This window comes from Brachyhypopomus gauderio, chromosome 8 (assembly GCF_052324685.1).
Source record: "Brachyhypopomus gauderio isolate BG-103 chromosome 8, BGAUD_0.2, whole genome shotgun sequence".
NCBI lineage: Eukaryota > Metazoa > Chordata > Actinopteri > Gymnotiformes > Hypopomidae > Brachyhypopomus > Brachyhypopomus gauderio.
The window spans coordinates 26,921,880-26,947,494 of NC_135218.1; the positions used below are offsets into that span (position 1 = coordinate 26,921,880).

Genomic DNA, 25,615 nt, shown 5'->3' on the forward strand with positions numbered 1-25,615 from the left:
TCTGCCCTCTTAGTGGGAGGGCTTAACTGTATGATAATTTCCGCCCACTGTGGCGACGCTAGCTGTCGTTAGTGTACCACCGCTAGCTAGTTCCGATTCGAGGAACACGGAGCTGTGAACCTTATTTTGTTGGAACCTTATTTTGCTTAAGTTATCTAGTACAGATATTACTGTTTATTGCATTTCTAAAGCTCTATTATCGTCTCAGTTTTTTTTCTTTATTGCAGTTAATTAGGAGAGGAAACAATTTTTTGGGGGGGGGATGGGAGCGGGCCCAAGTTTAATGGTCACGGTTCACTACTGCCCTTAACACACTGACTGAAATGTAATGAATTTACGTTCTAGTTACAATGGGGAACGCATGATTGTGGAATCTAACATGATTTTGTCCACTTCAACTCTCACGATAAAGGCAGTCATGTAATCACTGACAGGTCTCATTACAACACGGGTGCTTGTCCTCACGACCTCTACAGTGCTGCAGATGCATCCCTGTCTGGAAACGCAAAACTACAGTAATTATTGAATTTAAAATGCCAACCTCTGAAGTTGATCATAGCCTTGTAAACACTTGTGTTGCAACCGTCTCGGAGAGCCAGGACAAAGATGTCTGCAGTAGTGTACAGTTGCGGTTTTCCTCACTTGCAGATTTAATCTAACACTGATTGTTTTGTAGCATTGTTGTGCCATGTTTACATTTTTGACTTGAATAGTCAAAGCAGACTCTGTTGCCAATCGTTGATAAATCCCCTACAGCTGACCGAGGAACAAGAGTCCGACACGTAGCCGTCCCAGCTTTAGTTAGCCATGTAGCTAATCTCAGTTCCTGCAGTTTGTTTGTTTGCGCTGTCCACTTTGACACGCACTGTACACTGGTACAAATCGTATGTCGCAGTGTGCAGTGGTAACCAGCTTTTCAAGCGTTGATTAATGTGGGATTTGGAATGGGCAATGCGAGTCACCTTAGTGACTAATCTAGACTCGCTGTTTTTGGCATTTAACTGCTGCTTCCGTGGGTTTCAGGTGCAGAAACCCACCAGTGATGGGTGCACCTGTGGAATTAGCTTGTTTATCAACGGTCACTAGTGAGAGTCATCCAAAACAAATAGGTATAACTATAATACATGGTAAATTTGCATCTGAATTCAACAGTTAATCGGTGTACGTGGTGTTCTCTGAGAACGTGTTGCTTGTTGGACTCTGTTTCAAATGGACCACAGCAGGAGTCCGTCACGTGCGGGCATGGAAAAAAAAAACAAAACTCTCCAGTGGGTAGACTGGAGCAGCCGAGGAGAAACGAAGTTGCTTTTCTGGTGAACTCTGGTGACTTTGGTATCTTGTTGACGGAGATGTCTGAATTTGGCACTGGGTCTGAGGAGCCCGTCCTGTTGCCGTGCAACTGCTTCTGTCCGTTGGAGACACCGCAGCAGTGTGGGCAGCGTTGGGTCGCTGTGTCTCACTGAAGGATGTTTGGTGTGTGTGAACGCGGTTGTCCATCCCGGGTCCTTCATGGCTAGAGTTGGACCGGCCGGGCGCTTGGTCTCTGTGTAGTGCGTGTAGTGTGCACCGCTGCTGTGTGGCTCGGCGTTGGCGTGCAGGGTGACTTTTCATCCACGTTTGAGCCCCTTCCGTTACAAACACACACTTCTGCCATTGTGACAACTACACAACGCAGTATGGAACAGCGTTTTTACACAATGCAACCAGCACTAGCAACCAGCACATCCTCCAGTATATTGATCCAGAAGTAACTGTCTAATATACAGATACATCTGTGTCCGTGCTCGTTCTCCGCTGCTGCAGACAGCCAAATGATTTACTGGATGTTTTCATTACTGTTGCCCTAGTTGATCAAGTTCACAAGATGTGCAATAAAAATATATTTCACGCTGAAAATATTTTTTCTACTTCTTCTCAACTTCCAAGTTATTAGTTAGTTTAGTCAAGTCAAACACTTCTAGTTAGGTAAACGTCTCAGACGCTCACGTCGAGTCTCAGACGCACACGTATACTGTGTTTATAAAATATATTTAAAGTCAGTGATGGCTAATTAGGGCAGAGATCAATGGTAGTGTATAAATAAAGGAAGAAATAATTGAGCCTACTTTCTGACATTCTACAATTAATTATGATCGATTGACTTCAGATAATCCTCTTGCCAATCTAACAGGGCTAAATCGCCCACAGACTGCTGTGTCCTAATGAAAACGAGCTCAACATTTCTATTTACTGACTCTGGGCCATGGTGTCGTGGCGGGACAGGGTGATGAATCCAGGTCCGTTTCCTCCGCTCCTGAATGGTCTGAGCAGGAGTGTAGGCTGCAGTGTTCTGTAACTGACATTATCTCACCACTTTTCAACTTGGGTCAAGAGAACCAACTTGTAGCTGTTGTAAACTCTAGAGACACAACTTTCAAGTTAGACTAGCACTGTGTGGCCACTTTGACACGTTTTTAAACTCACACGGAGCTTCGTAGGAGTTTGGTGAACATGGAGCCTCCATCATGTAAGTGATGACTTTACCTGCTTGCAGTTGACACTTCAGCCCCACAGCACAACACAGAGTTGAATGTTGAACAAGGGGAGTTGGCTGAATAAAAAATGTTACTCCACAAACTACAGAAGCATCTGTTTTTGACATTGGTAGGATTAAAGCTCACTGTCTTGAAAAGAGCTTCACTCCAGCAGTCCAGCAACACCGTATTACAGAAAATGTATTACAGGTTTTATAACAGTATAGCTGAAAACATGAAATAGTATAATTTAGTATCTTATCTTTTAGTATCATTATAGGAAATAGCATATGCAGCTCTGCATGAGTGTAGCCCCTGCCGCTGTGGTTATGAGTGTTAAGGCTGGTGATGTTGGCGTTCCCAGATCCACACCTTCCTGAGGCCTTTACAAATGTCTGATCAGGTTTAATTAAAGTGGTTTCCAACAAGACGTCTGAGGTCCGTGTTAAAGGACAGCGATGGACTCTGCAGCTAGTTGGACACTAGAACTGGGATGAGTCTTCATGCTCGTCAACATTTGGATTTGGACCCATAGTATTGTTAACCTTGTAAATCCTGTAAAGCGCTTTGTGACAACGTGTTGTGAAAAGCGCTATACAAATATATTTGATTTGATTTGATTCGTCTTTCAGGAATCGTTAGGAAGGGTGGGGGAGATTGGGGGGGAGCTGGAGGGGCTACAGGTCGAGTATCGTCTGGGTTTGAGCTGGTTCTGACCGTCCAGTTGAAGGTAGCACATCAGCTTCTGTCCTGTAGGCAAGCGTCGGTGTTTTAAATCTGTTACGAGCGGCCACAGGAAGCCAGAAAAGTGAACAGAGTAGTGGACTGATGATGATGGATGTAGGAATACGGGCACCGTTCTGTCCCAGTGGAAGGGCCTGGCGGTATGAATAGGCAGGAGCTGCAGACGTCACGCGTGGAGATGATGGGAGACCATCGTATGTGAGCAGCGTCGACTGTGAGCGACGTGCAGAGAGAGTGAGGACGAGGAGCAGGTGAGGAGTCCTGGTGTTTTCTCTCCAAGGTGGCCTCGGTACCTCGGTACTCGGTCCTGTGTAACAGGTGACAACGTGATGGAAATCCCACCGTGTGGTTTTTACAAGCTTGGAGTTCTCTAGGTGTTGTCAAAAAAGACGAAGAAACACCGCCACAAATGGAAGAGCCAAATGAAAATGATGATGGTGAATGTGAGGTTTGTTGTGAAACCCCCCAGAAAAAGACACATCTTGGAAACATGGCACAGTTTGTTCATGACTAGTGTCCCTCTATGCAGGACCTTCACCATTCCTAGGCAGTATTGGGGTGATTCCTAGGTCAGAGCGGACTGGCACGAGGACATTTTGGTTCACCATGTCGAAGGCAGGAATGAGAATGACGAGAACTAGGACAGACGACCGTCTGGCTGATCCGGGCGTCTTGAGATGTTTATCATAGCAGTGATGAAGCGGATCAGGTCCTGATCGGCTGAAGTTATGTGGGGTTCAGAGAAGATGACGCTGGAGTCCTGAGAGCTGGATGATGAGGATTGGAATGAAGACACGAGGATCAAACTTGATTGAGCCTGTTAACTGTGAAAGGGGGAGGCAGAGAGGAAAGAGGCGGTGGGTGCTGAGAAGGGAGGAAAAGTTGTAGCGCCTGTGTGGATCAGATGAGACTGCTTCATCTTCATCTTCCTCTTCATATCCATCTGTGTACATCTGTGTGGCTGTATCAACAGAGTCTGCTCATATAAATGGTTGTTTTTTGTTGACTTCATCACAGTATTCCTTATTTAGACTGTTCAGTTCAGTTTAGACTGTTTAGTTTCAGTTAAGTTTCTCCTTTCTGCTTCTGTTGTGTCCTGCTCAAAACGGGCAGATTCTCCCAAGTATACGTAAAGAAACACGAACGTCACTTGCACTTTGTGCCCTTACTTTGAAACCGAAAGATGCTAGTTGTTTTAACAGGATGTTGATGACAGTTTGTGCATATTTACAGCAGTGATTAACCTTGATTGGAGATACTTTTGTGTGGCGTTTTATTTGCACCAAACATGATTATTGAGTGAACAAAGGAAGCTGAAAATTGTCAGCCATTTCTCCAAAGTTGGCCTAATTCTTCCTACCCAACCCTCAGTCATGGTAATTATACCATCACTCCATCTTAACTTCAGTCCTTTGTTCATTTTCTTTCTTTCCCTTAGTTGTGTAATTTAAACATGGTGCTAAGGAGATGAGCGTATGAAGCTGGTTTTGGTTTAGGCCCAAGTGTAACCCTCTAAGCACGTGCCCTAAACCCCAGGGCAGGTCTGATTCATGATTATTGCAACAGGAAAACTAGTTTCTGTTTTGTTTTTAACTAAAGACGTACAGGAAGGATAAGCGTGTTTAATTATTTACATCCTCTGTTGTACGCTCTCCCTCAGGTCCTCTACAGACATGATGTCACAGCCAAGGTGTAGAAACTGAAACCATGATTTACAGTTTCAGTGGCTTTACGTTTGTGGTTGGAAACTGTGGTAACCTTGCTAATCACGTTCTCCTGAGCCCTTCACTGGAGATCTGTAATCTTTATGCTTTTGCATAAATGTTCGTCCTGTCGTTGAAGCTTCCTGAAGATGAAGGAGATACGTGAATGTGTAGAGTGGGCAGAGGTTTTCTGAAGCTACGGGCTAAACTGGCGTAAAATCTGCCTTCTGATCTACCTTGTGATCCTCCCCCCTGCAGGTGTGCCGTTAGCTGTTTTAGCTCCTCCCTCTGTGAGGATGTGAGAGGTGTTTTAGTGAGGTGGTGTTTTAGGTACATCCAGTGAGATTTCTTCATTCCTCATCTTCCTTCTCCAACGTAAACAGCAAGAATTCAACCATTTTTTTTCCTTCATTTGTTAAGTCATAATAATAATAATTTTATATAAAAGTTTAATATAGTAATCATTTTTATAATTGATCATAATTTTTTTCAATAGAATTTTTTTTGTCCATTTATTAAATTGCATTAATGCAAATATAACAGAAGCCTCACTGAGTAATTAAATCTGATATTCCCTCAGTCTAATGGCCTAGGAAGAGGTTCAATCAGTGCGTATTTGTGCACGTGTGTGTACGTGTGTGCATATTTGTGTGCGTGCACGTGTGCGCATGTGTGTGCACGTGTGCGTGCGTGTTGTCCAGCAGCTGTGGCAGGTCTGTGCTCCAAATAATGAAATTACAAAATAAATGTCATTTTAATCCATTAGTCACTAGTATTTAATTAGTTATTAATCAAGCTTTTGGTCATGTAAGCGGGGCAAAGCTTATCTGTACTAGATAGACTTCATTATTTTGCTTTTCATCTTTTTGCTGTCTAGACTACGGCTCCAGTAGATGGTTTTAAGCTTGTTGAGTGTTCAAAGTGTGTCCACTCCGTCCCTGATGTACTTGGCAGTTGATTTACTGTTTATTGATGTAATGTTACTGGTATAATGGTTCACTCATTCACGTTAAGTTAGCTGGACAATTATTTAATAATGTAATTATAGTGAGAAAAGAAACACTGTGAACGTCAGTGGAGAACGTTTAAAATGTCCCTGTTGGTTTAATCTACCTTTCTCTTCTTTCCTCTCTCCATTTCTTATTTCTCTCTCCCTTATATCAGTGTCTCTTCCTTGTGTATCCGTCATTTCAAATTAAAAGCACCCTCCACAGTTTTGTTAGTTTTGTCACAGTGACGTCATGGCTACACCAGTGTGTGCTCATGTGCCTTTTCTTATTCCAGGCTGTTCGCTGCTACGATTCTCTCATCCTGAAAGCGGATGGGAAAGTAGATCCCGAGTTATTCTGCCAACTGGGCCACTTCAACCTCCTGCTGGAGGATTACCCAAAAGGTCAGAGGTCACCTCTCTCTCTCCCCTCTCCTCCCTCCCTCCCTCTCTCCTCCCTGTGTCTTGTGTCTGTGCATGTTCTGTTAGCTTGTGTGTGATATGTGGTCTCTAACACACGTCAGATCAACATTTAAATTTGTCTTTTTTTAATGTTCTGTATCATGCTTTAATAGTCTTTTTATAGATATTTGTACATTGTGCTACAGACATTGTATTTCGTGCATGATCTAATACAGTGTTGGGCATTTGTGTATGTGATGTTATTAGAGTTCAGGTTTTAAGAGTTGTCTTTAAATCTTTCAGCATTATCAGCATACCAGAGGTACTACAGTTTACAGTCAGACTACTGGAAGGTAAGTTAGAAACTGACCAACTGGTGTGGTTACAAGCGCTTAATAATTAATGTTGTTGTCTCATGGGGGGCCAGGCAGGTTATAAAAGCATATTTCACGATGTGCTGTGTGTTCTGGGGGCTTTGTTCTGTTGGTTGTGTGCATAGGACTGAAGAAAGAATGAATGTGCATTGATGTTTGTGTTCTAGTGGTGTGTGTGTGTGTGTACATATGCATATACTTGAAGAGTGCATGTGTAGGTGTTTTGTGTTCTAGTGGTGTGTGTGTGTGTGCGCGCGCGCGCATGCATGCCAGAAGAGTAAGCGTGTTCTAGTGGTGTGTGTACAGCCAGAGAGAGTGTGTGTAGGTGTACAGCCAGAGAGAGTGTGTGTAGGTGTTTGTGGTCTTTGTTTCATAGTGGTAAAGCTCCTCCCTTTTGCTGGATCTTTTGACAGTTTCACTTCTCAGTATGAATGCCGATAAGGTTTCCCTCAACCACCTAGAATTGAGTTTTGAAGCACTGTGTTTTTATCTGGTCTGTTTGACCCATTTATTCCCAGTTGCATTTCCAGTGGTCGGCTGTGTTCATATTTCTAGCAGGTCTTGTCATCTTGGGTCATACAACAACCAACTCCATGTTCACACCACTGGTCACTAATCCCTTTAAGCCATTTAAGCCGTCTGGTCTGTGTATGAGAAATAATTATTTTTCTCACAACTGCACACGCTACCCTCTGACGTCACCGCACACGCTACCCACTGACGTCACCGCACACGCTACCCACTGATGTAACAGCGTTGATGTGCTTAAATGGGGGCGATGAAGCCGGTTAGTTGCTACAACACTGAACATTTGAAGCTCTCCTTTGACCAGATTGATTATTAGACCCTCCTCTTGTCAATCTCTTCTATACTACGTTCTGCGTAAATTCTGCGTCTTCGTGCACATTCACGACAACACGCAGTGTGCACCATCCATCGTGAAGCTCACTGCCTACCCCGTACCTGTGTGTGAACATGTTCGCACGCTCACAGCTACGGAGAGGGGCCTGCCTCGGTGGATTTCAAAGATTTTGTTTTTATTTTGTTTTTTACTTTGTTTGAATTCTTTATTTTTGATTTAGTGGAGTATGGAGTTTTGTAAATATTGTAAAAACTTTTGTTATGAATAGTATGAAGTTTAGTCTGATACTAAAATGATTGTTTTTAGTTTAATATTAGATTGTTGATATCTACGCTAGATAGTCAGTCCAGCGTAGACTCGACAACTAGTCTTACAACATGGAGTACCATTGTGGTGGACAAGGTTCTGAGCATGTGGTGTGACCCATTGGGTAAAGACCACCTGAGCATGTGGCGTGACTAGGGTTGCAGCGGTAACTGGTTTCACGGTATACCACGGTATTAAAATGCACAGTTATCATACCGTGTGCGTTTGCTTATTACCGGTAAAAAGCAAGCCAGCGGAGAAACTGACCCGCGCATGCGCAACTCCGCTCCGGTTCAGCTACTCCGCACACAGCAGTGAGAATGGCAGAAAGTGCATCAGACTTAACAAATTTTTAACAAAAAAAAAGGCTAAACTAAAATCAGCGGACGAAAATGACGTAATCGCGGTGGCTCCGCCCGTGCGCCTCAGCGCAATGAACAAAGTCGTGTTTGCAGGGTTCATACACCTTTATAAGGTGGAATTAAAGCACTTGTACGTCACTTTCAAGGTCCATTTCAATATTTCCCAGCATGTTAAACTTAATTAAGTTAAATATTTATACATATACTCGAAATGATTCAAAATAATTAACTTTATCACATTATTTAATGGTTGTTTATTTTCAAAACGCCCAATCTTCACGTCTTCACGTTCTCTCATGTTTTGTCCTGGAATTACAAGAGGTTCGTATTTGTTAACGTAATACACGAGAACTGTTCAGTCAGACAGATATTTGTTGTGAAACCAAGTAGTTACAATTTCAAGCATTTTAAAGTACTTTAACCTAAATTCCAGCACTTTTCAAACCTGAAACACAAAGCAACATTAAAATTCGTCAGGTAAATGTTCCTTTTTGAGGGGTGTTTCTTTATACTACCACATATCGTTTCTGACAACACTGCACAGAATGTGACGCGGCAAGTATGAACGCTTCCGCTGTTCGCCGAGGTTCGCGCAAGGTGGGCGGAGTTGCGCGCTACGGTCACTAGTGAAAGAATAAACCTAGCTTTTTAAGCTCCTTGCTTTCACTGGATGTGAAAGACGCCATTAATTTACATGCTTTCATTTTCAAATTCTGCCGTGCCTGTTTTTCATATGTTAAATCCAGACTGTGTGAAAGCCTTAAAATAGAAATCTCTATTGTGAGGATCATGTCAGAAATAAATCCTCTCTTTCTGCAGTATTATAATCCAACTTGGCAGTTGTTGATCAGACACTGACCCAGGCTCAGTTTATCAGATATTAAATAATTTAAACTTAAATTGTACTGAAATCCATGAACAGGTGTACAGCTTATTTTTTTAAAGGAGACATTTTGTATACAATAGTTCCAGGTTTCTACAATAAATAGTTCATTGAACAAAAAAAACCCTTGTCATTTCTTTAAGGGTCAGTGTTTTTTTTTATAATATATGTAACAAACCGTGATACCGCGGTATTTTCTGAGATGGTTATCATACCGTGAAAATCTCATACCGTTGCAACCCTAGGCATGACCCATTTCACATGGTTTTCCACGTCACTGCCGGGTTAAAACGGTTGTGCCACTCGAGGGTCGTCCCCTGCTCAGAAACCATAAAACACACTGGACAAAATGAGCTGTAGTGTCTAAAAGTGCATAAGTGCGTGTGAGAGAGACACATTGGGACTTGGTGAGTGGTGACCTGCAATATTCACCTTCACTTAAAAATAACTTTTACGTGCACCGTAGCCTCTGAGCCCATAAGTCCAGTCGAGAGTCCTGTCTCACAAGCCTCCAGGACACCGTCCAGGACACGCCACTAAAGAACGGCTGTTTCTGGAGACCTTTCATACGGCAGAGCAGACTAATTCAGCACAGGAGGGACTCTCCTAATGTGAAGCATGTGAACTCTATGTATCCTCAGTCCTGAGAGGTGGATCACTAATACAGTAACAGCTTCCATGGCAACACCGGTGTAGCCATGAAGTAACAATTACAAAACTGTGGGCTTTTAATTTGAAATGACGGATACAAGGAACAGAGACTGAGATAAGGGAGAGAGAAATAAGAAATAGGAGAAAGGTAGATTAAACCAACGTTACATGGTGGGGGGTGTCTGAGCACATCTGTTTACATTTAAAATCTGTTTATGGCATTAAAATGTAACAATTTTGAGATGCTTAACTTTCTTTCTTCTTCTTTTTTTTAGAATGCTGCCTTTTTATATGGCCTTGGTATGGTTTACTTCCATTACAATGCATTTCAGTGGTAAGTTTGAGGGCTTTTACCTCTTAATGTCGAATATAAATCAATCATATACATACATACACAATCATATATAAGACTGAATTGTTTTGCTGCCCATTTCTGCAGTGTAATCGCTGTCCAATCACGGCCCTTCTCTGACCGTGGGGGCGTGGCAATAAACAGTGTGTGATGCTGCTGTGTGAGATTGCCTGTGATAGTCGGCACCGTCTCTGCTGCTGGGAGATCGGGTGGCTCGTACTGGTCAAACTGGTCTGCAGGGTCACGGTGTTGGGCGAGAGGGTTGAGGAACAGGACGGAAGCGTCTCTAGATAAGACCAGCGCTGGGTGCAGCTAGCTGTGCTTAGCCAGTTCCAGGCTGCCTGCCCAGTGTGAGTGTGGGTGTTGGTTCGTATGATTGAAGCGTATAGTTACTGTCACTTAATTACTAGCTGGCTTGGATTACATGAGTGCAGCGCTCTTGCATCGGAGGTGCAGAGCTGATCAGCGACGACTCAGTCACTCCATCTTCCCTCAGTGCCAGCCAGCTGGTCTTGGACCGGCTCACGCAGCTGATCTCGGATCAGTCTTCACAGGCGACTCTAAAAGCGGTTCACGCCACATCTTCGTTGGCAGTTTCACCCTCCGAAATTAAACGTGTTTTCTAGCACTTCAGAGTGCAACACGTCGTAGCAGAGTGGATCACTCTGCAGGGTGGGTTAGGTTCACTCCTGACGTGAGTTCAGCACGTACGTCCTCCAGAAGGAACGCCCTGTTGATGGTTTTCCCAGTTAAGGCCTCGGGGAGGCAGAAATGATGAAGTGAGGGGTTTGATTTTCAGTGACCCGTTTTCCATATTGGAAGAATCTTGTTATTGTGTTTCACGTTCCTGTTACGGTCACAGTCCCTTTAACACGTGGTGTGGAATCTGTTCCGTGTCTACAAGCAGACACGCAGGGTTTATGCACCACGTTACTTTGGTACTGTAATGGCTTTGGCTCATTCACTGTAATACATGTTTGAGTATCTTGAGCTCTAATGACGAGGCTGAAATTCAAAGAGATTCAACTTGCTGTTGCTTTAGCACATCTGGTGAAGCCGTTTAATGTGACTGATCATTTGTGTTAGCCATTCGGTGTTGGCTATAGTCATGTGACGTGCCGGACCAATCATCTCTCTCGCTGACGTCCGCGCTCTAGTGGTGGTGGGGGCACGGGCAGTGCCGTTTCCATGGTGATAATTGGGCGGGCCTATAGGAGCACAGATCAGAGGGAGGAGGTGCAGGCTGCGTAAATCTGTTGGAGGAGAGGGGAGCGTAATGGGGGATGATCACACCTGAAGTGATTCCCTCCTCTGTGCGCGTGTTTCCTGCCGAGACGTCACGGAGCGTGGAGGTCTGAGAGACGCTGTGTTGTGTTGGCAGGGCCATCAAAGCCTTTCAGGAGGTGCTGTACGTGGATCCCGGCTTCTCCCGAGCCAAGGAGGTCCACCTGCGTCTCGGCCTCATGTTCAAGGTGAACACAGACTACGAATCGAGCTTAAAGGTAAGAGAACGTGTTACTGAACGTGCGGCTGGTCTTGAGGGGAAACGTGCTGTGGGTCTGTTCTTCGTGACGGGCTGGTGGAGGGTCTGGGGGGGGGGGGGGGGGGGGAGCTTGGAGGGTCTCTGGTGGGGTGGGGGGGGGGTCTGGTGGGACGGGGGAGGGATGAAGCCGTGGGGGGAGATCTCAGCTGTGTTGTATCTGGATCTTGGGACTTGCCAACCAGTTTCAGCCGGATCTTCCAGCATATTTCTTGCATTAATTTGTGACGAAACGTATCAAAACAAGGGGCTGTTGAACCTTTGTGGGTTGTTTTTTGTTTTTGTGTTTGTTTCTTTTTGCCCAGGGCTTTAAATCCTTCCACGTTATGGAAACGCGTTGTGGGTCCAGTGAGGGGGATGGATGTGTTTCAGGAGGGCTTTGGGTATCTGCCTGGGGCAAATGGTGCTGGTATCAGAAACATATGAAACAACTACAGTGTTCTCGTCTCTCCGAGGCTGTGGTGTCACTCCGTCTACCAGGAGGACTTTAAAACTGGACCCATCGGTTTCTTTATCCGAGTAATAACACTGAACTGGATTTGTGGATTTATGTGACATCACATGGTGCAAATATCCTGACCAACGTGCACACACACACACACACACACACACACACACACACACACACACTGCCTGAGCCCATTGCTTCAGTTCATTTGAGTGAATTCCAGGGTCAAACACAGCAGAGCTCTCTGGGGTCTGAGTGACAGCACATGGAGATCTTACGATTTGTGAAAAATGTTCAGATCTCTGATCTGATGAGAATAAAATGTAATTATCAGAAATGATGCTTAAATATAAAAATTCATCAGGACAAGAGGGGGCTGTCCTGCAGACATGACTGTCCTGCAGAGATCCTGTCTCACTGTTTGTGATGTCTGATAAGTTTCAGGGAAGTTAGGAAGCAGGATTTGTTTAATAATAAACGACACTCGAACAGCTGACGGGTCTGACCCTGGAAGTGGGTTCGGCCTCTGACACGAGATATCATGGCGATGCGTGATGATAAAATAAAGAGGAGATGTTCTATTGTGTAACAGGAAATGTGGGGTTAAGTGTCTTTAAGATGTCATTGTGCATCTCTGCCAAAACCTAGGGCTCTTTGTAATGCGTTTAATTTTCCCCAAAATTTTATTAGTTTTTTTTTTTTCCCCCTCATTTTTGGTTTTTCTTTAAGAAACTACAACTAGAAAGTAAAGTTTGTGAAGGGAGATATTCACCTCGCACGTATCTTTCACACTGCAAGACGATCGTCACACACGTCTAGAGTTGTCGGATTATCTGGGAGCTTCTGTTTCTGTCACTGGGTGACTCGTCTTTTTATGAGCATTGTGGTAAATGAATTACACAATAGAGAAGACTACATTTAATGTTTGGACACTCATTTTCCAAACATTTATGAACAGATACCTATGTAACCCTGGCACAAAGTGCGGGGCCATGTGCAGACGAAACTGGAACTCTGGGACATGTGACCTCCACGGAAGAGCAGAAAGCGTTTGTCCATAAGTGTTAATGTGTTGATGTCATCATTTTGGTTTCAAATCAAATGAACGGAGACCTAGTTTAGATAATGTCGGTGTTGCATAAAATGTCAACGTGCAAACTCTATCTGACGTCCAGTGAGCTTATACTGCTGTTGAGATGGTACACAAAACGCTCGAGTATCTGAATGGTTGAGTGGATCAGTATAACGGTGTGTCCCTGTGTGAACAAGACCGCATGAAGGAAAACCAGGCTCATTTTATTAACAGGAATGTTTTGTTTGTTTTGGTTTTTTTCAGGATCAATATTTGTTGGTTTTTAATTTGTTCTCCTGCTGAGACGCTGCAGGTTACTGGCGTAGCATCTCTGCTAAAATGACGACATGCCCTATAACTCTTAAATGGAGTTCATGACCACGTTTGCAACAGTAATGCTGTTTAGCGCTGTAACTCTGGAGACACGTACCTTGATCGCTGTGTTTTTCTAATACTCTCTTTATTGGGGCTTATTTTTGAATTGTTTCGAAATTTGTCTTATGATGAACGGTTTGGACTCAGCATGTCTCTCTGTCTCTCTCCCTCTCTGTCTGTCTCTCTCTCCGTCTCTGTCCCCCCCCCACAGCACTTTCAGTTGGCTTTGATCGACTCAAACCACTGCACTTTGTCCAAAGCTGAAAGTAAGTAACCCCGTCCACAACCTTTTTAATGCATGCGTTTCACCCTGGACCAGAAACAGTACTTTTACACTTTGAGGAGAATGAGAGGTTTATATTATAGTTTGATTGTATGTGTTAGTAAGCGAGAAAACTTCAATGTGGCGACACCATTGCAGTTAAATCACACCTGCTAATGCAGTTTCTAGATTGGTGGAGATCTTGCTGGGGTTCAGCTAGTATACGTCTACCGCACTGGCTGATGAGACTCGGCTAACGCACTTTTAGTCTGTGCGATTAGTTCATTTTACTCACAAATTCATATTGCCTGGAACTGGTTGCCCTGGAAACACCGATCGTTCTGCTGCTGGGGTAATGTTTGTGATCTTGTTGTGAGAACAGCTTAAACACATGCGTATGAACACACACACACACACACACACACACACACACACACACATCAGGGGCAGCTCACCTCGGAGTGGAGTCATTTCTTGTGCTGGGAGGAAGCTGAGCTGTGAACCCAGGGCGTTTCCTCCAGAGGGGCAGTGTTGGGTTCCTCACGCTGGAGTGTGTACACTGACCTCCTGCACACACACCGCTGACCTCCTGCACACACACCACTGAACTCCTGCGCACACACAGTCTGTTCTCCTCTCACAGTTCTGTTCATCTTTGTCTCTTCTCCTTTGACAGTTCAGTTCCACATTGCTCATTTGTATGAGATACAGGTAAGTGAGTCTCCTTCCTCTTCCTCTCTCTCTCTCTCTCTCTCTCCGTGCATGTTGTTGCCGTGTTGGTCGTTATTCTTAATTGGCTTTAATGGGATGGTGGCGGTTCGTTCCGTGTTGCCATGGCAGCGGTGCGTCGTGGCGTCACCTTTTTTTGAGGGACTTCGTCTCTGTTCTCTTCGTTTGGACACTTTAGCCGTTTGAGTGGCGCAGACGTCCCTCGTGTCCCTCGTCAGCGCGTCTCCGTGTGTTTGGGTTTGTGACGTGTGCCGTGGTCACGGCGCCCTGAGGGATCTCAAACGTTGTTCTGGTCGGGCGGACCGGCAGCTATGGGCTGGTGTACGATGTTCCTGCCACTGAATTTCTATTTTTAGATTTACTTCCTGGGGTTTTTTTTTCTTTCTGCGTGTAGTTTTGAATGGGAGATGGTTGTTGTGTGTGGTGGGTCGGCCGTGCTGGGTGTGGGTGGTGAAGTTTCTCTGTAGTTCTGGGAGATGGTTGTTGTGTGTGGTGGGTCGGCCGTGCTGGGTGTGGGTGGTGAAGTTTCTCTGTAGTTCTGGGAGATGGTTGTTGTGTGTGGTGGGTCGGCCGTGCTGGGTGTGGGTGGTGAAGCTTCTCTATAGTTCTGGGAGATGGTTGTTGTGTGTGGTGGGTCGGCCGTGCTGGGTGTGGGTGGTGAAGTTTCTCTGTAGTTCTGGGAGATGGTTGTTGTGTGTGGTGGGTCGGCCGTGCTGGGTGTGGGTGGTGAAGTTTCTCTGTAGTTCTGGGAGATGGTTGTTGTGTGTGGTGGGTCGGCCGTGCTGGGTGTGGGTGGTGAAGTTTCTCTATAGTTCTGGGAGATGGTTGTTGTGTGTGGTGGGTCGGCCGTGCTGGGTGTGGGTGGTGAAGTTTCTCTGTAGTTCTGGGAGATGGTTGTTGTGTGTGGTGGGTCGGCCGTGCTGGGTGTGGGTGGTGAAGTTTCTCTATAGTTCTGGGAGATGGTTGTTGTGTGTGGTGGGTCGGCCGTGCTGGGTGTGGGTGGTGAAGTTTCTCTATAGTTCTGGGAGATGGTTGTTGTGTGTGGTGGGTCGGCCGTCCTGGGTGTGGGTGGTGAAGTTTCTCTATAGTTCTGGGAGATGGTTGTTGTGTGTGGTGGGTCGGCCGTGCTGGGTGTGGGTGGTGAAGTTTCTCTATAGTTCTGGGAGATGGTGGTTGTGTGTGGTGGGTCGGCCGTGCTGGGTGTGGGTGGTGAAGTTTCTCTATAGTTCTGGGAGATGGTGGTTGTGTGTGGTGGGTCGGCCGTGCTGGGTGTGGGTGAAGTTTCTCTGTAGTTCTGGGAGATGGTGGTTGTGTGTGGTGGGTCGGCTGTACTCTGTGTGGGTGGTGAAGTTTCTCTGTAGTTCTGGGAGATGGTGGTTGTGTGTGGTGGGTCGGCCGTGCTGGGTGTGGGTGGTGAAGTTTCTCTATAGTTCTGGGAGATGGTGGTTGTGTGTGGTGGGTCGGCTGTACTCTGTGTGGGTGGTGAAGTTTCTCTGTAGTTCTGGGAGATGGTGGTTGTGTGTGGTGGGTCGGCTGTACTCTGTGTGGGTGGTGAAGTTTCTCTGTAGTTCTGGGAGATGGTGGTTGTGTGTGGTGGGTCGGCTGTACTCTGTGTGGGTGGTGAAGTTTCTCTGTAGTTCTGGGAGATGGTGGTTGTGTGTGGTGGGTCGGCTGTACTCTGTGTGGGTGGTGAAGTTTCTCTGTAGTTCTGGGAGATGGTGGTTGTGTGTGGTGGGTCGGCTGTACTCTGTGTGGGTGGTGAAGTTTCTCTATAGTTCTGGGAGATGGTGGTTGTGTGTGGTGGGTCGGCTGTACTCTGTGTGGGTGGTGAAGTTTCTCTGTAGTTCTGGGAGATGGTGGTTGTGTGTGGTGGGTCGGCTGTACTCTGTGTGGGTGGTGAAGTTTCTCTGTAGTTCTGGGAGATGGTTGTTGTGTGTGGTGGGTCGGCTGTACTCTGTGTGGGTGGTGAAGTTTCTCTGTAGTTCTGGGAGATGGTGGTTGTGTGTGGTGGGTCGGCTGTACTCTGTGTGGGTGGTGAAGTTTCTCTGTAGTTCTGGGAGATGGTGGTTGTGTGTGGTGGGTCGGCTGTACTCTGTGTGGGTGGTGAAGTTTCTCTGTAGTTCTGGGAGATGGTGGTTGTGTGTGGTGGGTCGGCTGTACTCTGTGTGGGTGGTGAAGTTTCTCTGTAGTTCTGGGAGATGGTGGTTGTGTGTGGTGGGTCGGCTGTACTCTGTGTGGGTGGTGAAGTTTCTCTATAGTTCTGGGAGATGGTGGTTGTGTGTGGTGGGTCGGCTGTACTCTGTGTGGGTGGTGAAGTTTCTCTGTAGTTCTGGGAGATGGTGGTTGTGTGTGGTGGGTCGGCTGTACTCTGTGTGGGTGGTGAAGTTTCTTCTCTAAAGTTCTGCTCATTGGTTTGTTCTGCAGAAGAGATTCCGCACGGCGAAGGAGGCGTACGAGCGCCTGCTGCAGACTGAAGGACTTCCTACACAAGTGAAGGCAGCAACTCTCCAGCAGCTGGGTGAGCATCCACCGTGACCACACCCACATCGACCACACCCACACCACTCCCACCACACCCACATCAACCACACCCACACCACTCCCACCACACCCACATCAACCACACCCACATCAACCACACCCACACCACTCCCACCACACCCACACCACTCCCACCACACCCATATCAACCACACCCACACCACACCCACATCAACCACACCCACACCACTCCCACCACACCCACATCAACCACACCCACACCACTCCCACCACACCCACACCACTCCCACCACACCCACACCACTCGTACCCCAGTGTGGAGCTGGGTGGGTTGTGAGACTCGTCCTCCTCTCTCCCCTACAGGCTGGATGCATCACACACTGGAACAGGGAGACCGAACCAACAAGGACAGCTACGCCATCCAGTGTCTGCAGAAGTCTCTGGAAGCCGACCCCAGCTCCGGACAGTCCTGGTATTTCCTTGGCAGGTCAGAGACCACAGTGTTCCCAAACCAACAGGTGTCGCACCAAACCAGAGTTCTGTACAGAAAACACAGATCTGTCTAGTGGGGGGAGGGGTCATAGCACCGGTGGGGGGAGGGGTCATAGCACCGGTGGGGGGAGGGGTCATAGCACCGGTGGGGGGAGGGGTCATAGCACCGGTGGTGGGAGGGGTCATAGCACCGGTTGGGGGAGGGGTCATAGCACCGGTTGGGGGAGGGGTCATAGCACCGGTTGGGGGAGGGGTCATAGCACCGGTTGGGGGAGGGGTCATGGCACCGGTGGGGGGAGGGGTCATGGCACCGGTCGGGGAGGGGTCATGGCACCGGTGGGGGAGGGGTCATGGCACCGGTGGGGGAGGGGTCAAGGCACCGGTGGGGGAGGGGTCAAGGCACCGGTGGGGGAGGGGTCATGGCACCGGTGGGGGAGGGGTCATGGCACCGGTGGGGGAGGGGTCATGGCACCGGTGGGGGAGGGGTCATGGCACCGGTGGGGGAGGGGTCATGGCACCGGTGGGGGAGGGGTCATGGCACCGGTGGGGGAGGGGTCATGGCACCGGTGGGGGAGGGGTCATGGCACCGGTGGGGGAGGGGTCATGGCACCGGTGGGGGAGGGGTCATGGCACCGGTGGGGGAGGGGTCATGGCACCGGTGGGGGAGGGGTCATGGCACCGGTGGGGGAGGGGTCATGGCACCGGTGGGGGAGGGGTCATGGCACCGGTGGGGGAGGGGTCATGGCACCGGTGGGGGAGGGGTCATGGCACCGGTGGGGGAGGGGTCAAGGCACTGGTGGGGGAGGGGTCATGGCACCGGTGGGGGAGGGGTTATAGCACTCCTGGGTGCTCCATCAGAGGTCTGGAAGGGCCCTGTGTAATATTTATATATTTTGGCTGTTTGACTGCGTGTGTAATTAATGTTCTGGCTGTACTGTGTTGTTTTATGCACGCTGTGTTTCCTCTCTGTAGGTGCTATTCCAGCATCGGGAAAGTGCAAGACGCGTTCATTTCCTACAGGCAGTCCATAGACAAATCAGAGGCCAGTGCAGACACCTGGTGCTCCATAGGGTACGAAGGAACGAACCGTGCTGCTGGACTTGTGTAGCTTACACCATCACACGTTCACTCAGTCCCCTGACATCTCTCCTGTTCTCTTCCTCCCTCTCTCTCTCTCTCTCTCTCTCTCTCTCTCTCTCTCTCCCCCCTGCAGTGTTCTGTACCAGCAGCAGAACCAGCCCATGGACGCGCTCCAGGCCTACATCTGCGCCGTGCAGTTGGACCACAGTCACGCGGCCGCCTGGATGGACCTGGGCACGCTCTACGAGTCCTGCAACCAGCCCCAGGACGCCATCAAGTGCTACGTCAACGCCACCCGCAGCAAAAGCTGCACAAACGTCCCGGCTCTCACCGCCCGCATCAGATACCTGCAGGTAGGGAGGGTTTCCCGCCGCACCTGGACGCTCCTCGGCCTGACGCAGCCCCCCCCCCACGCCCAACTGGGATTTAGTGTGTGTGCTCGTGCACGTGTGTGGTACCGGGTGGCTGGGCTCGCACCGTGGCCTTCTGGGGGAGCCTTTTTTATTTATTTATTTATTTTTGCTTCTGAGCAAAGTTTCTCTGTTCCTCATTACATGTTTTCAGTTCAGTTCAGTTTTTTCCCTTTCCCCATTCTCTGTATGTATGAGTGAGTCAGTTTTCATGAATATTACTGATTCTAGGACCTGCCAAGTTTTACATTGAATGCATTATGAACCTGAGTAGCCAGTGACTTTGACTCCACTACAGCAGGACTGGCTGGTCTGGACTAGGCATTCGTTTTTTTGCACAGACGCATTTATTTAACTTAGCGTTTAGGTCTAAGACCACATAATTCTATACGTATATATCAACTGTTCCGCCACTCCACCATAGATGGCTGTTTAAATATGTTTTTCACGCGTTTTCATCCTAGGCTCAGTTGTGTAACCTTCAGCACACTAGTCTACAGAGTAAAAGTATAATGCTTCCTAGTATTGAGGAAGCATGGACCCTCCCTATCCCAGCAGAGCTTACCTCGAGACAGGGCGTCCAGCTCACAGCCCAGCAGGTGAGACCAGATAGACCCACACCTCCAACACCTCAACCTCTGACCAGTCATCTCTCTCCCTCTCTCTCCCCCTCTCTCTCCCTCTCTCTCCCTCACACACACACACACGCCTCTCGCATCTCTCGGATACGTAGCTCAGTCGCTTCAACCATGCTGCTGACCCTCACGTCTTACCAGAGGACCATTTGTCTCTCTCTCCTTTTTAAATACGTTACGCTGTAACCAGTAGTATCGTCCAGCTGAGTTTATTCTGTTAGTTTTAACCCTAGTCGGTATGTACCTCATTTCCTGTGTCTGACCTCCTACAGCACGTAGCTCATTTGGCCCGAAGCCCTGAACAGGAGCATGGTTTGCGTGTTTGAGCTTCGCTAGTGTAGATTTAGACGTCCTGTGTAGCTCTTTGTTAAACTTGTGCTCAGAGGTGAATCAGGTCCTGGCAAAGTGTTCTGGGATATCCTCTCATCCTGCACGCTTGCTGTAACACTAATCAAAGTTTGGATGAGTCAGAAATGAAATGAAATCGATCCCTAGGAAACACCAAATCACCCAACACCGAATCCTGCCTCACACCTGGAGCGCGTTTGGGATCATTTTGGCAGGATGTACTCTGAGCACATTTTTGACTGGACTTAGAAACCTGCAACCTCCACGTGCCCCTAGTATTATAGTAGCGCTACAAGACACTGGTGTAGTTGACCTGCGAGGTAAGAGTGTGTGTGTGTGTGTGTGTGTGTGTGTGTGTGTGTGTGTGTGTGTGTGTGTGTGTGTGTGTGTGTGTGTGTGTGTGTGTGTGTGTGTGTGTGTGTGTGTGTGTGTGTGTGTGTGAGTGTGAGAGGATGTTTCTCATTAAAGGCACAGTACAATGAACCTGGTCATTGATACTGTTGTACTCATTTTAAGCATTTCTTTCGTCATCTTTCCCCCTTTACTCTGACAGGTGGGCTTTTTCCTCATGACCGTTTTCTTGTTTTATCAAACTCATTTTCTCCACTCAGTCCCCAAATGCAGAGACGCTGCGTGAGGGCGGTGTGGGGTCAGTGCTGGGGTCAGTGCTGGGGTCAGTGCTGTGGGGTCAGTGCTGCTGTCCCCACACCGCTTGGCAGTTTCGTGTTTGTGAGAGTCAAGTTCAGGGGGGGGCTTTACCGAGATTATGATGGTGGGGGGGGGGGGGGGGGGGGGGCGGACAACAAATGTGATGTTTTATTTATAGTGCAAATTTTAATGAGATTTATAAATTGATTCTGAATAACACATTAAGTTCCTTCTGTTAACTGGGTTCATGGCCAAACCGATGAGAATTTACTCTAGAATATGAAGGTCTGATTTTGACACAAAGGAGCAGATGCATCTACGGTCCAGCACGGTGCCTTGTGTTGATTCACTATACAAGACCCTCCTTTATTATTTAGCTTATTGTGATTATTTTTTGTGTTCCAGCTGACACGTGGTGCTCTTTAGGATACGGCATGGATGTCATTTTTAATTCCAGTCAAAATCCTGCTGTGAAAATCAGAGCTTCGCCAGAGATGTGTGGAAATGCTTTAAACACACATAATTTAGTCATGTGTGCTCACCCTGTCTGATGTGTGTTTCACACTGGTTTGATAACCGACTCTGGGGTTTGTCTACTTCTAAATTGCGTGTGCACTCCACTTCTGAAACCTTAGCACTAGCTTAAGCCTACTGGACCTTAAGAATAATGAGTTAAAATAAGCCAGTTGTGGTTAGTCGTGGTATTACAGGGATAACGGTCACTCTACCAAACTGTAGGTGCCCTCCACACAGCAAGGTATTGATTTGAAGACAAATGGAAAATATTGATGGGCCAGAACCATGATGTCTGTCGTTGTCTGGCCAGTGCTGGGTCCACAGCACCCACCACAGCGTTGTGTAACAGCCGTTTATTCTGGTGCGCTATATCTGTTTTAGAATTAATCCTTGTTCTAGAATTAATACTAAACGAACCACAAGAGGAGTGTACCTGTAGGCTAGAGTGACGCGCGGTAACTTCACTGTGACGCGTGGTCTCCCACTCCGTGACGCTCCTGGAAGGAGCCACAGTTTAGAAGTACAGGGATGGACCTGTCCGCCAACGTCGGTCCGACTGTTCCACACACCTTTTTACAGGCAGAAAAGGATTGTGCTTCCACACAGGTTATCAAATGTCAAATCCTGCTGAGCAGTAGATATAAGGATATCTAGTGTGTAGATACAAGTTCGTGGGCCGTAGGGTGTGGGTCAGGACGATTGTATTGCCATGTTTTGTTCATCCTCTCTCGAATGTTCTAAACACATGTCTCACACACATGATCTTTATAATAGATCTGAGGCCTCTCGCTGTAATCCAAGTTTAGTGTAATAGCCAAGTGAGTGTATTATAATCACAGAAGTACCATAAATAATTGCAGAACTGTGTAGACGGATCTTCCTGTAGTTAGCAGCGTTAGCTTGTTGTGTTTGCTGTGAGGTTGCTGTCCTTTGGCGCGTCTCTTGGTTAACAGCTCGTCCTGCGTTGCGCTGGCCTAAAGCTCACTAGTGTCCGTTGGGTTTGTTACATGTGTAAAATGGCCTCATCTTTGGGACGTGGGCGTGGCATGTTGCTTCTCATAACAGCAGGCTTCGTTTGATTGGGCTGTGTGGATGGCTGCTGCTCTAATGGGGCTTGTGATTGGGTGCGTACGTTAACACGCTCGAGGAGGCCCTCCTCCTCCACTGCTACTCCTGGGGCATCTGGGACGACACCCCAGTAAGTTTATATTTGCTCACCTGCTCTGACACCTACGCAGGGCGTCTCCATGACGTTGACCAATAGGACGGCCGCCGAACAGCCACTGTTGGGTTTCAGGTGGAGGGATCGTGGAACCACCTGATTTCTGTCTTTGGATCGCACCATTACTGTCTCTTCTGACGACGGAGACCATCATGACGAACACAAACAAGACAAGCACGTTTATCTAGTCTCACCCAGACATATCGGAAAAAGCTCATCAGAATTATTAAAATTTGACGTGCAATTATTGGCATTCAGATGCCGTTAAAACAGAACGTCTTCCCGGTGTTTAATTTCTTGTGCGCAGCATCTTTTAAAGTCTGGTCATTTATCGTGATCATCTAGGCCTCTGGTGGCCATGTGGACAGTGTGCTGCACTCTGGGCTGAAGGTACAGAGGACTGCAGGGAATCTTCTGACGCATTAGCCGAAACCCGTAATCTACACAATAATCCTGTATTTTGGACGTTCCTTACAGGGCACTTGTGCAAATGCATTCATAAATATCTCAAATATTGGAATATCCAGTCTGAACGTAGCAGGATCCCTGGACTTTTCCAGGCACGTTCATGGTAATTCAGGTTCTGCCATAATGTCGTGTGTGTTTAATCTCACTTCACAGCTGTTTCTTTCTCACTGTTGAAACCATGTTGGCCTGAATTATCAAGTGATTGAACCAATCTAGAGTGTTTCTCCACTGCACTGGGGGAAGATCTTATTTCAGCAATATCATCAGTAAAATTGTGTGACCTGTCATGTTGGATGTTGAAACTGTTTCTTAGAGGCTCCAGACTCCACTGAACTCGCCCGGCTGAGCGTGGAGGTGTGAATGTACAAATGGATGCATAAGTTCTCTCTCTTTCTCTCTCTTTCTCTTTCTCTCTCTCTCTTTCTCTCTCTCTCTCTCTCTCTGTCTCTATTGCTTTCCTTTTCTGCCTCATTCCCATCGTTTGACTCCTTCCCAGGCGTGTAAGCCCCACCCCAGTGGAGGCGGGGCTTTAACAGGGGCGCACGGCTCAGGTCAGTCTCTGCCCCCCCACGTTAGTCCCGTTGGTCAGGGAGACGATCAGTCCAGTCCCGCCAAGAGGAAGAGAACCTCCAGCCCATCCAAGGTACCCCCCACGTCGCCTTAGCAACGTGTCTAATAGCCGCAATCGGAACACATTCGGAATTCGGAACATCATTGTTGCGTAGCTAGTGTGTGATCGACTGTTACGATGTCGTGGACGGTGTGCTAGCTGGTGTAGCGTTTCTCAGGCGTGTGTAAAAGTGAGGTTCACCTCGGTGTGTCCCCCCCCCAGACCACTGGAGAGTGGGGCAGTAGCCCGGCACTGCTGCAGACGCCCAGCTGGTACCTCTCGCCTCAGAAGCTGCAGGTGAGGGGAAGGAACCCGTCGTACAGAACCGAACCGGACCGCACCGCGCGATCTTGGGTCCTTGTTGGTTCTCATTGTATTTCCACCCTTCCTGTGTCCTCCAGCTGCTGGAGCAGATGCGGGCCAACAGGGCCAGTCTGAAGCCGGTGCAGGTTCAGATGTTGGACCAGCTGGAGGCTCAGTTCTCCGCCATGCAGCTGCATCAGCAGCAGGTACACGGCCGTGACCGCGTCTCCGGAGTGTGACGGACCGGGCCGCGGAAGACGTGTCCGGGCCCCGGCCGAATCGCCCGTCGTTAACTGTGTGTGTGTTGTGTGCAGATGAGGCAGAACGCGTGTGGGCAGGTGCGGCCCACCCTGCCCAACGGCCCTGTTCCCCCCGCGCTGCAGTCCCTGGCCCGGGGCCCGGCCGCCCGCCCACCCTGCGCCTCGCTGGCCCCGGCCAACGGGCCCTTCCCCGCCAGCCCCGGGTCGGGCGCACGCACCAGCCCACACCCGCTCTCTGTCGGCAATAATCACACGCGGGCCACGGGAACCAACGGAGACGTGCCTTACCCGCACCCCAACGCACTACCTCACAACTGCACAAGCCCGGGCCACACATGGAGCAGCCAGCATCTCAACTCCACTCAGGTGAGCTCTCGGCTCGGCTCGTCTGTGTCTCGACTCGTCTGTGTCTCTGCATGGCTCCTCCTCTTTTAACACTGCCATCACTACATCTGCTGTAACAGCAGAAGTACAATACCATTGTATTACTTTTTAATTATTATTTTTTTTTGGTTGGGTTTTTTCACTTTTTATAAATAATGATTTTTAGAATTTAGTATTTTATTTGGAGTCCTTGCTGTTATGTAACATTGTTCAGGGAAAAAAAAGCCTCTTTTCCTGAATGATTCTCAGATTTTTCTTTTAAATCTGTTCTAAGAAGCGTCTCCTGTTCCTGCAGGCGCTTCAGAAAGGTGCAGGTTCACATTGGGCTGGTCCTAATGGAGACCGAGCTCCCTCTTCCAGCGGCTCGGCCCACAGCGGCCCTCACAATCAGGTTGGACATTCCGTCACGACCCCCGGTGACCCCTCGGAGCCCGCTGTCAATCACCTGTCCTCGCCCCGCCCCTCCTCCACCTCGTCCCCGGCGACGTCCTCCGCGCACACAGCTACCTCAGGTGTCCCCCCGACCAAAGAGAGCGACCCGCCCCAGGGCAGCGTCTCCACTGCCTCCAACCACCGCAGCCTCAACTGCACCCCCACCCCCACGTCTGGCTCGCCCGCCTCCCACTCCGCAGACAATCCCAGACTCGCCGCCCTGCTGGCGGGCAAAGAGGGCGCCGCCCCCGCGGGGCCCAAGATGAACCACGTCCTGCCGGGCGGCTCGGCCGCGTCCTCGCCGGCCTCCGCGCTGTCAGCCACGTCCCCGTCGCCCCGCGCTAACGAAGCCGCCGCCAGCCTTAACAAGCCCGGCCCCGCCCCGCCGGGACCCGCGCCCGTCGTCACGGTGAACGGGAGCGGGGGCGGGGCTTGTTCGGAGGACTCGCACAGCCCGCTGAAGGCCGAACCGCCTGAGGTGTGTCTTAGACTGCCTCCGCCCCAGCGGCCCTCGCACTCCTCCTCCAACGTCTCCATCTACCCCACCTCTTCAGACATCCTCAAAGCCTGCAGGTGGGTAGCAGCTAGTCTGTGCTCGCCACACAGCTCCCCCTTGTGGTCGCTCGCGATTTGACACTTTTTGTCTGGCACTGGTTTTCTGTGAACAAACTCCAAACGTGTATTTCCGTCCCTTGTGATCGAGTTCTGCTCTAACCCTCGTGTAACATGCCTGGTCCTG

General features: G+C 48.4%; 1 protein-coding gene across 5 annotated transcripts in view; it reads left to right on the plus strand.

The window, feature by feature from the left end:
- The window catches only part of kdm6al (lysine (K)-specific demethylase 6A, like), a 42,192-nt gene that overhangs the window by 5,749 nt on the left and 10,828 nt on the right, over positions 1 to 25,615 (plus strand). For 2 of the 5 annotated variants that reach the window (XM_077015962.1, XM_077015963.1), the window contains exons 3-18: positions 6,245 to 6,353; positions 6,654 to 6,703; positions 10,064 to 10,122; positions 11,522 to 11,642; positions 13,787 to 13,841; positions 14,514 to 14,548; positions 16,991 to 17,084; positions 17,432 to 17,555; positions 18,533 to 18,631; positions 18,774 to 18,993; positions 19,515 to 19,649; positions 23,384 to 23,530; positions 23,720 to 23,794; positions 23,899 to 24,006; positions 24,115 to 24,426; positions 24,740 to 25,449. In XM_077015962.1, coding sequence (XP_076872077.1) covers positions 6,245 to 6,353; positions 6,654 to 6,703; positions 10,064 to 10,122; positions 11,522 to 11,642; positions 13,787 to 13,841; positions 14,514 to 14,548; positions 16,991 to 17,084; positions 17,432 to 17,555; positions 18,533 to 18,631; positions 18,774 to 18,993; positions 19,515 to 19,649; positions 23,384 to 23,530; positions 23,720 to 23,794; positions 23,899 to 24,006; positions 24,115 to 24,426; positions 24,740 to 25,449 — 2,453 coding nt within the window. Of the gene's footprint in view, positions 1 to 6,244; positions 6,354 to 6,653; positions 6,704 to 10,063; positions 10,123 to 11,521; positions 11,643 to 13,786; positions 13,842 to 14,513; positions 14,549 to 14,801; positions 14,888 to 16,990; positions 17,085 to 17,431; positions 17,556 to 18,532; positions 18,632 to 18,773; positions 18,994 to 19,514; positions 19,650 to 23,383; positions 23,531 to 23,719; positions 23,795 to 23,898; positions 24,007 to 24,114; positions 24,427 to 24,739; positions 25,450 to 25,615 lie in introns of those variants that run through there. The other 3 variants (XM_077015966.1, XM_077015964.1, XM_077015965.1) reach the window with 2 other exon arrangements.